Genomic DNA, 15,000 nt, shown 5'->3' with positions numbered 1-15,000 from the left:
GATAGATAGATAGATAGAGTATACATAGTGTATTTTCTGACCTGCCAGCCATTCTGTCCTGCTCGCTCCATAATGGCTTGAAGAATAGCGTAACCTGGCGTAACAGAATTTTACGTTACATGAGAAGATGCCGGCCACCTTTTGCAAATTCCTACAGTTTTAACACATTTTCAGCGTAAATCGTTGAAATGCAAGAAAAACAGGAAAAGCCAAAGTGCAAACTGCAGAACACGTCTTGTTGACCAAAGCAGTACATTTATTAGAAAGCGGGGGTCGGTGTTGAGGCAGACAAAAATCTTTTGCAAAAACATTCTGCATTTTACATTACCCCTGGCCATTCTCCTGATCACAGCTAACATTTTTTGATTGTTTTAGAATTTTCTCTAATTTGGGGTTTTGAAAAATTCAAGCAATGTGGTGAGAAACATTGAACCTTAAAATGATCTCCCGTCCCAATTACGATACCACATATTTCCGTCAGGTTGCTTCATTTTGCAGTATTTTGAATTTGTTAAAGTCATTCCTCGCCTTTTGAAATGGAATTACTAAATAAGTGCCGTTTCGTAAAAAAAAATTGCCAAAATCGAATTTGACACCTTCACGGTCCATTAGGCAGCATTAGAGCTGTTGAAATAACTAACACACAGATGAATTAGTGGGATTAGTATTTAGCGCCGCACTGTTTCCTCCTCCCAACTCACGTGGTCATTGGCTCTTGTGATGAGAAAAAACCCCCCAAAAAACAGAAAAAACATTCAGATGCGTCTCAGAGCTGGTTAGAACAAAGAGGAACTCTCTGGGGAGCGAGGGACCCGTATATCTAACGGAGGAGTGCCGTTATCGACGAGCAGCTCTGCGGACGCGGACACTGTGTTCGCCGCGCGGCTCTTTGATAGGATTCTGATGGAGTTTCAAAGTTAATAGGATCTGTGAGCGGAGGGCGACTCGGCGCACAAATGACATTTGGTTACATGGCATCGAGCAGCTGTCAAAAGTTACGTGAAAGTGACAATAATGAGTGAAAAAAAAATCAATGACATTATCATGGTGGTCTCTCTCTCTCTCTCTCTCGCTCTCTCTCTCTCTCGCTCAGATAAACATGAATATACATTGCATTTATGTTCATGGATGTACATGTTTTTTTATGTTTTCAACCTCAAGTCTGTGCGTGTGTGAGAGAGATCTGTGTGTGTGTGAGTGTTTGTGTGTGTGTGTGTGTGTGTGTGTGTGTGTGTGTGTTTCTGTGTATTTGCATGACTCTTTGAGATGTGTGTGTGTGTGTGTGTGTGTGTGTGTGTGTGTGTGTGTGTGTGCGTGATGCGGAGCAGGGCAGAGAGCATAAAACAGATCACGGCGTTACTGCCCATTTTCCAGCACATTACCAGCAGCAGGGCCTTCTGGGAGCCCAGATGAAGGGCCCCACCTCGGCCAAGCCACGGCTGAGCGCCGCCCGAGCCTCATGCATCTATCCGTTTCACCATCTCCCTTCCCTTATCCTCCCCCCCATCTATCTCTCCGAGCCCGCCCTTTACCACACCTCTAATGGCTACCCCATCCTATTCCTTAACCCCTACCCTCTCCGTTTCTCAATCACTCTTTCCTCATTTTCCTCTCTGCCGTTCCCCTTCTTCCTTCCTCATGCTTCATTTAACCCCCCTCGCCTTGCCTTAAACCTTCCTTTCCCCCTCCCGTCCTCCACCTTCTTTCCCCCCCGTTCTGTCGTTTTCCCGCACCCCTTCATTTCTCCGCTCGTTTGTCTCTCCCCCTTTTATTGCCGTCCCCCAATTCCTCCGCTCTTGTTTCCTCCATCTCTGTGACCCTGCCTCTCCATCCTCCTTATCCACGCCCCTGGGCACTGACCCAGACAAGCTGGACCACAGGGAGGTTGGCACGCACACACACACACACACACACGACCACACAAACATGACCACACAAACATTAATTTAACAGTAAATACACGCTGATGGCATAATAATTTGCCAAAGGGAGAGAGACAGAGGTCACCCATAAGTCCCTAGACTCTGTCATGGAGTTTAGGAAATCAGGGAGCCAGCCTGTGTATGTGTGTGTGTGTGTGTGTGTGTGTGTGTGTGTGTGTGTGTGTGTGTGTGTGTGCGCGTGTGTGTGTGTGTGTGCGTGCGTGGGTGTGTGTGGGTGTTGTGCACAGCATTCCCGTGGTAGTGGTCGAAGGCCCAGGGCATCAGCTGTGCTAGCTCCAGTGATGTAGATTCATCGCAAGTTGCCAGTCTGCCAGTTTGCCCTCGTCGGGGAGCGAGGGCAAACTGGCAGACTATCCAAACACTAATTACGGGCCAGTTTAAGGCGGAATTGAAACCGCTGGTCGTACAAAACATGCAAACATGTTTAACAGCACTGGACTAAAAAAAGAATAATTACTATTTTAGCGGGTCATGTCAAGGGCAAAGCGCCCCCGCTTCATCTCTATCGCCGGAATTGAATGTTCTGCATCAGGGGTCACAAACTACAGGCCCAGGGACAACATGCAGGTCGTGAGACAATTCAGTCCGTCCTGCTACATTCAAAATATATTGATAAATCTGGCACAAAAATGTATTTTAAACTCCCGATTGTATTTAATGTTTGCAGAAAATAAAAGAGAATAGAATGGAATATGACAATGATTTTCACCATTACTTGTCTATTTTTAACAGACGTATTATGTGGCTCAGTGGTTGGTGCTGTTGCCTCGCAGCCAGAAGGTTCGGAGGTCAGAGTTTGCATGCTCTCCCCATGTTCCCATGCATTACCCCCGGGTGCTCTGGTTTCCTCCCATCCTTAAGACATGCATGTAAGGGTTAGAATCTCCCGCGGATGCCCCTGACCAAGGCATTAGCACTAGAACAAGAGTCGCTCCTGGGCGCTGTTTTATGTCCCACAGCTTCCTAATAGTTAAAATGGGTAAAATGCAGAAGACAAATTTCCCCACGGGGATCAAAAAAGTTAGCCAGGGAACCAGACAAATCTGCAAGCTCATGTTTCATTAGCTCTGCAGAATACGTCCAGCCACCATCCCATTCAAACAGATTTCCACCGACCTCGCCATGGTCGGGCCAATCACAACCGTCTACATAATACGGGGCGGGGTTTGATACGATGACGATGCAGAGGAGCGCCGTTGACGCACCTACCAAGATGGCTGCCGCTGGCGTGACGGAATTAAAGAAACTTGACGGTATATTTTTCTCAAAAGCGTTTCTTGAAAAGAAAGGTGTGTTTGACGTACTTATGACAGGATTTGGTAAAAGTTTAATTTACAAACTCTCTCGCTCACTGCTATGCCACACGTTTCGTTTCTCTGATTGGTTGTAGGGCTATTCAATGCTCTGATTGGTGGGAGGTCTATCCAATGCTCTTATTGGTTGTAGGTCTATCCAATGCTCCGATTAGTTGTAGGTCTATCCAGTGCTCTGATTGGTTGTAGGTCAAAAGGAGGTTTTTTTTTGTAGGAGACAAAAAAGTAAGTTCTTATTCTCAAAATAGAGAAAAAAACCATTTGTTTTTACTCCTGGCCAGCGGGCCCAAGGTCATTTGGGTTTGAGACCCCTGCTTTAAAGCATTTTCCAACTCAACTTGGTACATTAGTAGTAGGAACCCAGCATCTTTCATTTGGAATGCGCCTCGGCAGCAGAACGGTCCTCCACCGTGTAAAAACACACATCACCGAGTCGCGTCCCGCTGTGACTCATTTGCGCGTTTTACCTCTGTCGGTGTCGTAGAGGAATACAAATCGGTTCCAGTCGTAGTGGTCCAGCAGGGACAGCAGGGCCCCCCTGATGGACGGACGGAGCTGCAGGGTGAACTGTCCCTCCCCCTCGGTGGGGAAGCTGGGCGTCACCAGGCTGATGTGCAGGGCGCCGCAGAAGGACGTCAGCGTGTTCACCGAGCGCTTGTCGTACAGGCCGAAGATGGCGAAGACGCCCCGCGAATACTGGGAGCAGACTGATGAGAAGGGAAGGGGAGGGGCGGAGAGGGGAGAGGAGAGGGAGGCGGGGGGGAGGGGGAGAGAGACGGCAAATGCGACAGAGCGAAGTGGAGACGGGTAAAGTCCAGCGGAGAAAAGAAATATATGCGAGGGGGGACCAGGGGAGGAACAGGAGCAAGATGGAGTTTCAGGGGCGCGGAGGAGGTTCATGAATTCCAGATGAAGGAAAGAAAGGAAGGAAGGAAGAATGAGGAAAGAAAAATGGAATAATTAGTTATTAGAGTCTTTTTTATTTAAACCCAGACATTCATCTTGCAAATGAGCAAACTGTATAAAAGGGGGTGGGGGGGGGTTGAGTACTGTTTCCTAATTGTGTTCAGAGAGGGGGATTTGGTGAAACATCTCAAACATTATAATGAGCAAAAGCTTGGGTTTGTGTCGGCCGTAAATTTCCACTCCTAATTAGTCTGGTAACCGGCGTTTGTAGGAGTGCGTTGTGTGTCGGCGTGCCTGTTTGTGGATGTTGTGCACACACACACACAGACACACACACACGCACACGCACACACACACACACACACAGACACATGCCCCTATGCTGCCCCTGCTCACGGATGCAGAAGAAAACAATGCGGTCTTCTGCGTGAGTGCGTCCCTCGACATCCACCGCGCGCATACGGAAGCGTTTGTGACTGTGGCTCGTGGAACAACCAAAACCGGAGGAATTCTGCGGATGAATGTCGCCAATATCCTCCAACATTTACACCGAGCCTTCCTCCTAATATCCTCCTCAAGGACGCGGACCAAATTCCCCCGTAAAACGCCAATGCAAACCATCCACACCGGTACACAACTCGTACGAGATCCTACGGCGGGGGGGGGGGGGGGGGGGGCGCGGTGGGTTTGTCGATGGTTTAATTACATCGACAGAAACATATTGAAGGGTTTTTTTACGAAAACAACCAAAACAAACAAGACACACGCACACGCAGACACACACACACAGGCCCGCGCACCCACACACACACACACACACAGACACACACAAATACAGTTATTTTCCTCTCTCTGTCTCTCTCTCTCTCTCTCTCTCTCTCTCACACACACGCACACTCGCACACACACACACAAACACACAATTGTGTACAATTGTTCAGGAAAATATGACTAAGCCAATTCACCTGATTAGTGTCCAGAACTTAAGAGACAGACAATGAGACACACACACACACACACACACACACACACACACACACACACACACACACACACACGCACACACACACACACACACGCGCGCACGCACACAAAATCAGCCGTGCCACCCACTCACCGAGGGTACTTCAAAACCTGAAGTAATTTTCTGCTACAACACTGCACCCTGGTCTCAAACACTCTGACGCTTCCAGCCGTGACGGACAGAAGCAGACAAGGAGAGAAAGAGAAGCCAGAGCGCCAACGTTTGGTGCTATCTTACTTCCCCAACCGGTCGCCCCCCCCCCCCATTCCTCTCGCTCTCCTCCGCTCCTCACACACATGCATCTGGATCAGGAATGCCTGGCGCCTTAGCGTCCTGACGCGGTCGACGGTCGTACATCTTCCGACAGGCTTCACAGCATGCGGCGTTACAGGACGCCGGGATTCAGAGAGACAAACCCGGGCGAGTCGCCCAGAGAGTCAAATCCTTTCCCATCTTCACTTTTGTGTTTCTCTCACTCTCTCTCTCTCTCTCACCCCCCTCATTCCTTCTCTCTGGCACCCCTCTCCTTCCCACCCGCACCCCTGAACACCCGTCCTTGCACTATGTGACTTCTGTGTTCAGGTAGTGAAACTGTCGGGGCGACAAATGCCAAATACCAGAAGTTACATAGTGCTGCTTTAAATCAATTTATATTCTATCCCGTTTAATCTGTTCTATTCTACTCTATTCTATTTTGTTCTTCCTTAAGCATCTACCACGAGGACCCCCTCGCCCTCACGTCCTTTCTCTCTCTCTCTCTCTCTCGCTCTCTCGCCGTTTATCACGTTTGTGCTCAACGTCCCCATTCCGCTCCAACTCTACGGCACCGTGTCACACTGCGGTAGACACCGAGGCGGGGGAGCAACGTGGGCTGGCTCGCTCACTTCTCCTTTTCTCTGTCTCCTTCCCCGCTTCCCCTCTATCTCCATAGCTCCCTTTCCTCCGAATCCCTTCCCCGTTCCCCTCCCTCTCTCTTTCTTCCCTCTCCGTGGACTTAGGGTAATTCCATTATCAGCCGTGAGCGCTGCTGGTGGTGCAGTGAACACTGAGGAAGATGCGGCTTTGCTGCTGAGACCTCTGGCAAATCAAACAAAGTTGAGGCCCCTGCATCCGGGCGCCGATAAAGGCGCGGATTTAGTCTGTGATTATGACGGGAGCTAAACGCCTTCGATTCAGAGACCTGGCTTACTTACGTGCTTTACATGCATCATTCAGCAGGAGCTGAGTCATGGCATCCTCCAAAGTCGACATGCATACATTTTAAAGACAAGGCTTCAAAGGGAGGTTTTTTTTTTGTTTGTTTGTTTTTTTACCACCAGAACCCCACTGCGTTCTGATCGAGGGCTCCTTGTCGAGGAGTACAGGAATGTAGAAAACATCACTGCATATCTGAAAAAAAAATCTGTTGGAATTTGACCCCAAGACGTCAAGATATTAAAAACAAAGCCCCGAAGACACCCAACACGATATTTCTCCTGCGACCTTAAACTGGTCTTAATCTAGTCATTCTTTTAATCTCTACCCATCTGCCACGCCGTACACCCATCCAGCGCTGTTGGTTTCCTCGCCACAGAGAGAGCCTTTACTCAATAATCACGTTTTACTGACAATTTATGGTTGTTCTAATCAGGTTTCGGCAATATTATCAAACAAAACTACAAAAAAAACTGGTGAAATATAAAATACAGAAATATCAAGGTTTATAGAAGCCTTTACCTTGGATTCAGTAAATACCACCAATACTGAACTACAGAGCTGGTCTCAGAAGGCGTTGGCTTGAGCAAAATCCATAATGCTAATTTATTGGATTTCTTAGGTCCCGGCCCAAAAAGCTCGGCGCAACAGCCACTCAACAATTTGGACGGGAATAACTCCACGCCGTAGGGGTGGTTGAGTGGTGTTATAGCAGAGATAGAAGACGGTGGGTATTTAAACAGCTAACTTCAATTTAACTGATATCGAGCCTGACCTACTATCCACCGGCCGTGACCATCCCACAGAGCCACGCCCACTTTCCGAGCATACCGAGCAAAGGACAAACCGTGACATCTGGGTTCAGAGGCTTCATCTCCGCCCCTCCGCCAGTCCCGTCCTCGCTGCCGTGCCTCTTGATGGGAAAACGCATCTCGCTCTCATCAGGCTCTGATTTCGGGAATTGGGGAGAGATGAGCCTGACCGAAGCGGCGTGGAAAACGAAGCGCCTTCTAGGCATGCCTCATTAAAAGGTAATGAGAGGAGGGGACCAGTAGGACGGGGAAAATCATCGCCACAGCGGCGAAACCGTCCCCCCTCAACGACTCCCGGGAGACCGCCTGTGTTTCCGTCTCCCTTCCCGTCGCTCTCGGTCGTTCACTCCGCACGCTGCGCTCCACATTTCATTGCAATCACTGATGAATTGCCCGTGACTTTTTATGGCTCCGTCACGTTCTCAAATTATTCGGCCATTCATCTGTGCCCCTTCTCCCCTTCCCTGTCCCTCTCGGAGTCTCTCTCTCAGTGTTGATTTGGTGCCTCCAGAGGTAGGGCCGTCGCGACCGTGGATTTTTGGTGGACGATTACTTGGCATAAAAAATTAATAATAATTTGTCACACAAACACTTTTTTGAATGAGTCTTGTGTCACCATCACCTGCCGTCCATCAACCTATTGCAGAAGAATTATATCTTCAATCTATTGAAACTGAACAGGAGAACATTGGGGTAGACAGTCACTTTGCCTGAACCCAACTGATGGAAATTATATGTTTTGGGACATTTCCTGACATTGGCTTGCAACTCCTTTGACATTTTCAGCTACTGACTACTCATTGCACTGCCACCACAGTAAAAAGCAGAGATAGAACGACACAAACAAAACACACACACACACGCGCACGCACGCACGCACGCACGCACGCACGCACGCACGCACGCACGCACGCACGCACGCACGCACGCACACACACACACACACACAGACAGCCATGAGGACAAATACAAAGAAACACAAGTAAACCTTGCAACCTCCACACAGATATTTACGCACATAAATGTCATTTCCATCTCACCCCTCTCTAGCTTTCATTCTCTCCCGTTTCTATCGCACCCACTGTCCTTGTGCTGCACCACTTCTGCAGTTGTGCTCCATGCTTATATTATGAAATAAAGATAAATCTCATTACCATGAGGTGGAGGCCAATTTCCATGGCACCCCTGGGCAAATGAGGAAAACTAACTGTATTAATTGTTGGTTGGTGTGTGTTCCCTTTTATAGAAGCACATTTAAGTTTCGTGGCTTTTATCTAAGTGGTTAAGAATTAGACCTGGGCTCAGAATGAGGACCTTGGTCATTAAATAAAACTCTTTAAATCTCTTTAAATTCACAAAGAGTGGATTGCAGCCGCTGATAGCAACATGATTTGCGCATCACTTGCAACCACCATCTGCCCATCTCAAGATGCGATTCACAAAATATATTGCGCTGATATGACATCTGAGTGCAATTTGCCCTTATTTTGCATCTGACTACTATTATTAATTATGTATTATTAATTATTCATGTGGAAAAGTTTAAATGGTGGCTTTGCAGCAAGAACACAGTAGGCAGGTCCTGCCATTTGCTTGGCAGCGCAGTTAGAGGTGCATTTCACCCTTTGAGGTGCTTTTAGAATTACACGGTTGCTTTTTGTCTTATTAGCGCAAGTTAAGCGGCTGCAAAAGACGCCCAATCCTTTTGTGAATTTGCCCCTTTGTGTTTTCATGAAGGAGAGACACAATGTGGAGACACACTGCAGCTGGAATTCACTTCCAGTGCAAACTATGGTAAAAGCACTTACAGATTTCACAGATTTTGTATTTACATTTTTAAAGTCAATTTCTGTTAATATTTCAGCCGACCAGATACACTCACTTAACAAATACATTTACATCCTGGATTTTATCCAGTATGAACTTGAGTCTATTCATAGTCTATGTATTTAATCTCAAATATACAATAAATGGGACAATACAGCACAAAGTGGTTTTGTGGCTTCACAGTTAGTCAACCAGTTCCTAGAATGAGAATATGTATGTATATATATATATATATGTATGAGCGAGAGAGAGAGAGAGAGATATAAAATATATAATATGAAGCTGACATATATCTCAGACACAGCAGGCTGGTGGTGGGAGCAGTCTGTCTCTCTCACACCCTTTGCGTGTCTCTAAAATCCAAACGGAAGACAGAAAGGGGCACGACACCAACACCATTGTGATTGTTTTTGCTGACTTCTAAGTTAAGTCATTAATATGACAAAGCGAGATGACTTGTAACTTAGTTTGCTGCGGCAATCACTTGTGAGCTTGTGTCGGTAAATCTAAGCACAGCGAAGGTAAAACCGCGTTCTGTATAATAAATGTAATCATTTTGGGAGCGCACTTCTGAAGTTATGGGCTAAGGAGATAAAGGAAGCTCCATAGCATTATCCATCCGGCAAAGTTCTAGGCCGGTTCTGGCACTGGCCTTGCAAATTGGGCGCTAGAAGGTATCCTGGAGGCTGTGTTTACAGTATATGTGGAATTCATTCCCCTGCATTCTGTTTTTCATACTTTGCATTCACCTGCCTGAAAACCTTTTTCGACCTGTATTATGGCAGAGCCACTTAAAAAAAAATAAAAAATACCCCTGTGTTGCGAGAGTAAACTCGGAATTCTGAGTTTAAAGTCGAAAATTCGAGAATAACATTTGAAATAACCTTTCAACAATAAACTCGGAATTTCCGACTTTAAAGTCAAAATTAAGATTTGAGATTTAAATCGGAATTCCGAGATTGTAGTCAAAATACACGTGAGAATACACCCGGGTGCCGTCAGACCTGGGCGTGAAGGTCGAGCGGGTTCTGGAGGCCGTCGCCTGGGAGGTCGGCCCCCCCAGAAGCTGTCCACCGCCTCCCGCATGAGTGGGGCGGTGGTGGTGTTCTTCAATCGTCAAAATTGTCAGTCCGTTTAAGACCATCCCGCTGTTGAGCTTCCCGGTGAAGGACCTGGAAATATTTTGAGTGTGGGGACTGGGGACGGAGGGCACACGAAGTCCGAGTGCGACCGGGCGCATCCGGGGGCGGGGACTCCGTCCCGGCACGGTCGGCGGAAGGGAGGGAACCCAGTCCGTCCGGGAGGGGGCAGGGAGACAGAGCGCTGGTGGACACCGAAGCACTGACTTTATCCTCGAAATTTCAACTTCATTCTCGAAAAGTTATTTAGACTTTATCTTCGAAATTTTGACTTTAAACTTGGATTTCCGAGTTTAATGTCGGATTTTCGGTTTATTCTCGAGACACAGGGGTATTTTTGGCCCTACTCTTCCGTAGTATATAAATGTCATTTTTGCTGCTTTGCTGGCTGGTTTGTGTTCAGGGCATTTCCGTTCGCCGCTCCCTCTGCCTCCTTCTCCAATAAAGGCTTGCCCGGATGGGCAGAGAGCTCCCAGAACGGATCCACATCACTAAACATAATTCCGACGCTTGCCCTTGAGATAATAAAAGTTTGACAAAAGTGATTCTGGACGAATTATCAACATGTTTGCCTTGCGGAATTTTCTGTTTGCGAAAATCTTTTTCTTCCAAAGAAGGACTGGAAGCTCTGTCTGTTTGCAGGAGCCTGTTTGCTGTTATGAAGCTTAGATAAAAAGCAGCGAACCAGAGATCAATAATATCTGGTCGGGGACACTACTGATAGTTGCTAATACGGCTCCATCTTACAACGATAGAGGCGTGTTGACGTCAATAGATCTCAATTTCTTCTATTCATGGATCGCTTTCGTTCCCATGGTGGGGTGAAGGTTATGGTTGTTGAATCACATTTGACATAAATACCACACTTTGAAAAACACTAACACAGCATCCTGTATGAATGCACACAACTTCCTGCTTTGTCCAGGGTGTAATCACTGGCACCATGGTGAAAAGTGGCCACAGATTAACTTAGGGTCCAAACCCAAAGTAATCTTCTCCAGAAAGGAAGCCCGTGTATGTGGTTTGTATTCCAGTACGGCGACTGAGATGATTACTGATTGTTATTGTCTCTCCCCTCAGCTCAGCAAAAGCGACAGCATTGTCCGGATGAACTAGAGGGAAGCAAAAGATGTCCATGGTTTCTGGCATGGACTTCAATTCTAGACACAACGATTACAGTTTGAAAGAGCCATTCGAAACAAACACTTAAGCGTAATATGTTAGTGAGGCATTTGATTTAGATTGGTACCGTAGTGCTTATATTGTTTAATGCAATAATGAGACACCTCAAGTTGTCACCCATACTTCATGGAGTGAAAAATCAAGGGAATGATCAAGGGTAATCAAGGGTAGAAAAACAGACATTAGACCTCACTATCGCTAACAGTAAAACCCTTAAAGAGCCTGTCACATGCCAATGTCGGCGGTTGATTTGCAAGAAAACACATATAGTACATTTTGTATTATACAGTTGCTGGTTTAATACTGACAACGGCACACAATCCATCGTAAGCAGCAGTATTACATCGGCAAAGCTACAGGCTAAGAGCTCGGAGATCAATAGTTTCGAGCCGAATGCACACTCTGTATGGATTACACCTTTCCTGCGCTGTCTGTTTTAATAACATCATAAACAAGCGCGCCAAGACATAAGGTATAGAGCTGGAGGCAAGCGCAGCCGTCACCCGATTTTCCACTCCACTTATGTTCGGGTCACGCCGCCGGCGATGGGGGCTTCAGCGTGGAGCCACGCAGCTCTCGTCTGGGCGCCAGGTCTCTGTGCCGTGATCGCCGTCCGCCGCTCTTCCCCCAATAACAAATTGAGAAGATTGTGTTTTTAATTTTGATGTATGTTGTTGTACTCTATTTCATTCAACTTTTTATTTAACTCCGAAACTAAAAAACATCACAGTGGATCCCTATCACTTTACTTTCTTTCCATAAGAATAATGCTAATGTTGAGAAATCGCCCTTTTTCGCCCTTGGTGTCAAAAAAACATGTAATTTTCCCTGCTTTAATTATTGGACAAAACGGCTCAACCATGACTAGATGGGAGGTCCCACTGCACCATCTCTGACAGGCAGCTAATTCTGCTTATCAGAGCCATTTTTAAGACAAGATTAAAAAAAAAAAAGACAATAAGCCAGTGATCAATAGCCTCTGGCAGGGATTACAGCCACCATACGGATATGATATCTGACGCTCTCCATGACAACATACTGTAGTCCACAAGGAAATTGTGAAGCAAAGCGACAAGCTCTATAAACAGGGCGATAATGATCCAGAGTGCGTGTCAGCATGTTCCCTTTCGAGTTAAACACTGAATGAAGCTCTTCATGCTTTTTTTTTTCCACCCCCCCCCCCCCCCTCTTTCTTGCCTGTCTGTCCATCCACCCTTTAAGAAACAGCGGACTCAAGCAGAGAAGGGAAGAAAGGATGTCACAGTGTTTCACAGTGGGAGAAGGAAACAAGAGAGTGGAGGAGGACCGAGAAGGAAGAGAGGGGTTCCAAAAACCCAAAAGGGGCTCTGACAGTTCTTTTACTGCCAAGAACATGCTGCAAAGAGAGAGAGAGAGAGAGAGAGAAGCCGGGAGAGATGGAGAAGGAAAACAGAAGGGGAGAGGAGTAGTTGCGTGTCTGGGTGTATAATGAATAGTGCACCGAGCAGCTAAATGAGTAACACACTGACAATAAACTCCATACACACACACACACACACACACACACACACACATGCACACACACACACACACACACACACACACACACACACACACACACACACACACACACGCGGGCGCACACACACACCCACATGCACACACACAGCTGCTTCTGTCTTGTGTTTTGACCATGCCTTGGATGAATACATGCTCAAAGGTCAGGGATACTCCGCGGTAAAGCTCTCAGACTCTCTCCTGCTGCTTCATTCTCTTGTGATTGCATCCGCTTTTTAACAGCACCTTTTTTCTCCTTTCCCTCGCCATTGCCGTGTCTCTGTCCTTCAGGCCACGCGGAAAGAGTTATAACGGCAGCACCGAATCAGGGAGAAAAAGACAAGAGCCTAAAAGCTGCCCTTGGTAGAACTGTGACATTTACTGGATAGAGTGCGGTCTACTGACGGATTGTGTGCAGCCTATGGTCATAAAGCTCGTATTCTCTTGCAGCTATTTGGATAAGATAGCAATGATCATCACCAACAACCTTCGCCTATATCTGTAATAAGTACCGAAATTACTTGCCAAGCACAATTTCAGTGATTAAACACCATCATAGACAATAATTCATTTGCCATGGTTGACTCAGCGACCTATCTACCCTTGGATTTATATGTTGACCCATCTGCCCGACACATAGAAGGCATTTCCATTTTCCCAGTCAGGAGGACTGCGGCGCGACACGGCAGAACATATGGTTTGTATAGACCCGACAGAAGGTGAATAATCCTCCAGGTTTTTCCTGCACCAAAGAGCCACGCTTCACAGAGCAGACTAAAAACTACCGCGGGGAAAACAAAGCATCGGATCCTGTCCGTCTAGTCCTCGAGCCTCTTCGGAAGATGAAGGACCAGTCGAGTGTCTTCCTCGGTGGTTACGATGCAAAGGAGGTGGATGAGCAGGCCAAGGCGGCGCTAACACCAGTTCAGCCTCAAAAAACGCTGCATTTACTGAAACATGGTCAGTGATGGGTCCGACTCGAGGCAGGGAGATTTCTTCGTGTTTGGTCTGTCGCGCAGAGGGGGTGGCACACGGGCTTGTCAGCAGCCCGGCAGCGGAACGCCATTCCTCCTGCGCCCGAGATCATCATTATCATTATTATCGTCGTCATCCTCATCTTCGTTATTATTATTAGTTATTATCGTTGTTCTGTCGAAAAATAAAACTCTCGCCGTGTTGGCGTGCCACGGCCAGAAAGACTCAATCTCCCTCACTAGACCCTTACCTGTGGGCGAAGACCCCCACACTGCGGAAGACACAAAAGCCACTCATCAAGGAATTTTATTTTTTTATTTATTTGAAGTGAAATGAGAGGATTCAACGATGTCCAGGCATGAGGTCCTCCAACCCAGTTCTTCAGGAAAGTGTTATGTGCAACAGGCAATTGGCACCTGCTGGTTTTGGACACGCACATGGAGATTAGTGCCAAAGTCAACACTAAGAAGCGTAGCAGGTATGACTCGGCCAAGCACCACCTCCAGGGAACTGAAATGGAGGTTGGCGTCTGGTGAAGCTCCAACTCTAAGAGGCGCAAAGCTCGATTTATTGATTGAATACCTGACTCGCTTGGATGGACTTGACTGATCCCTAATATTTTTAGTATTTTTGTGGATATTATTTACTAGTGTCTGCTTAGATATTGAATGTCTTCCATGCTTCTCAATATCCTTTGATTTTCTAAAAAAAGCCAGATGTTCTTCTCTACTCCAACATGTTGTAATACAACTTGCAAAGTTTGGTGAATTAACATCCCAAATATCTTGTGATTCTCAGATGATAAAGTTGATTAAGCATCTGGCTTGGATTTGGGGTTTTCAGGAGGGATTTTAACAATAAATCGACTGTCGACTAATTGGTAATAATTAGGAATTTAATCGATTAAGGTTGTGTCTTATTGATAAGAACTGAACAATCTGCGATCTTGTTGTTATTGTATCAACGGGAGCCTTTGGGGTGCAGAGTGTTTCGAGAATAAAAATAGCCAGCCAGGAAGTAATCAGGAGGGCTAAGAAAAAAAATCCCCAGTGGAGCTGGAAGTAGTATTAGAAGTAGACGGAGGCTTCCAGAAGAACGACAAACAACAAACATTGCCGCGCGTAGAAAAGTTTATGTTTATTGTTCCTC

General features: G+C 46.7%; 1 protein-coding gene across 2 annotated transcripts in view; it reads right to left on the bottom strand.

Annotated features, from left to right (window-relative positions):
* The window catches only part of gria4a (glutamate receptor, ionotropic, AMPA 4a), a gene marked incomplete at both ends in the record, with an annotated part of 94,065 nt that overhangs the window by 48,180 nt on the left and 30,885 nt on the right, over positions 1 to 15,000 (bottom strand). For both annotated transcript variants that reach the window (XM_080007231.1, XM_080007230.1), the window contains 2 exons: positions 42 to 94; positions 3,724 to 3,963. In XM_080007231.1, coding sequence (XP_079863357.1) covers positions 42 to 94; positions 3,724 to 3,963 — 293 coding nt within the window. The remainder of the gene's footprint in view (positions 1 to 41; positions 95 to 3,723; positions 3,964 to 15,000) is intronic.

Source organism: Zeus faber (assembly GCF_960531495.2).
Source record: "Zeus faber genome assembly, chromosome: 9".
Taxonomy (NCBI): domain Eukaryota; kingdom Metazoa; phylum Chordata; class Actinopteri; order Zeiformes; family Zeidae; genus Zeus; species Zeus faber.
The sequence above is the reverse complement of the archived record's forward strand: the minus strand, read 5'-3'. Positions and strand labels throughout refer to the sequence as shown.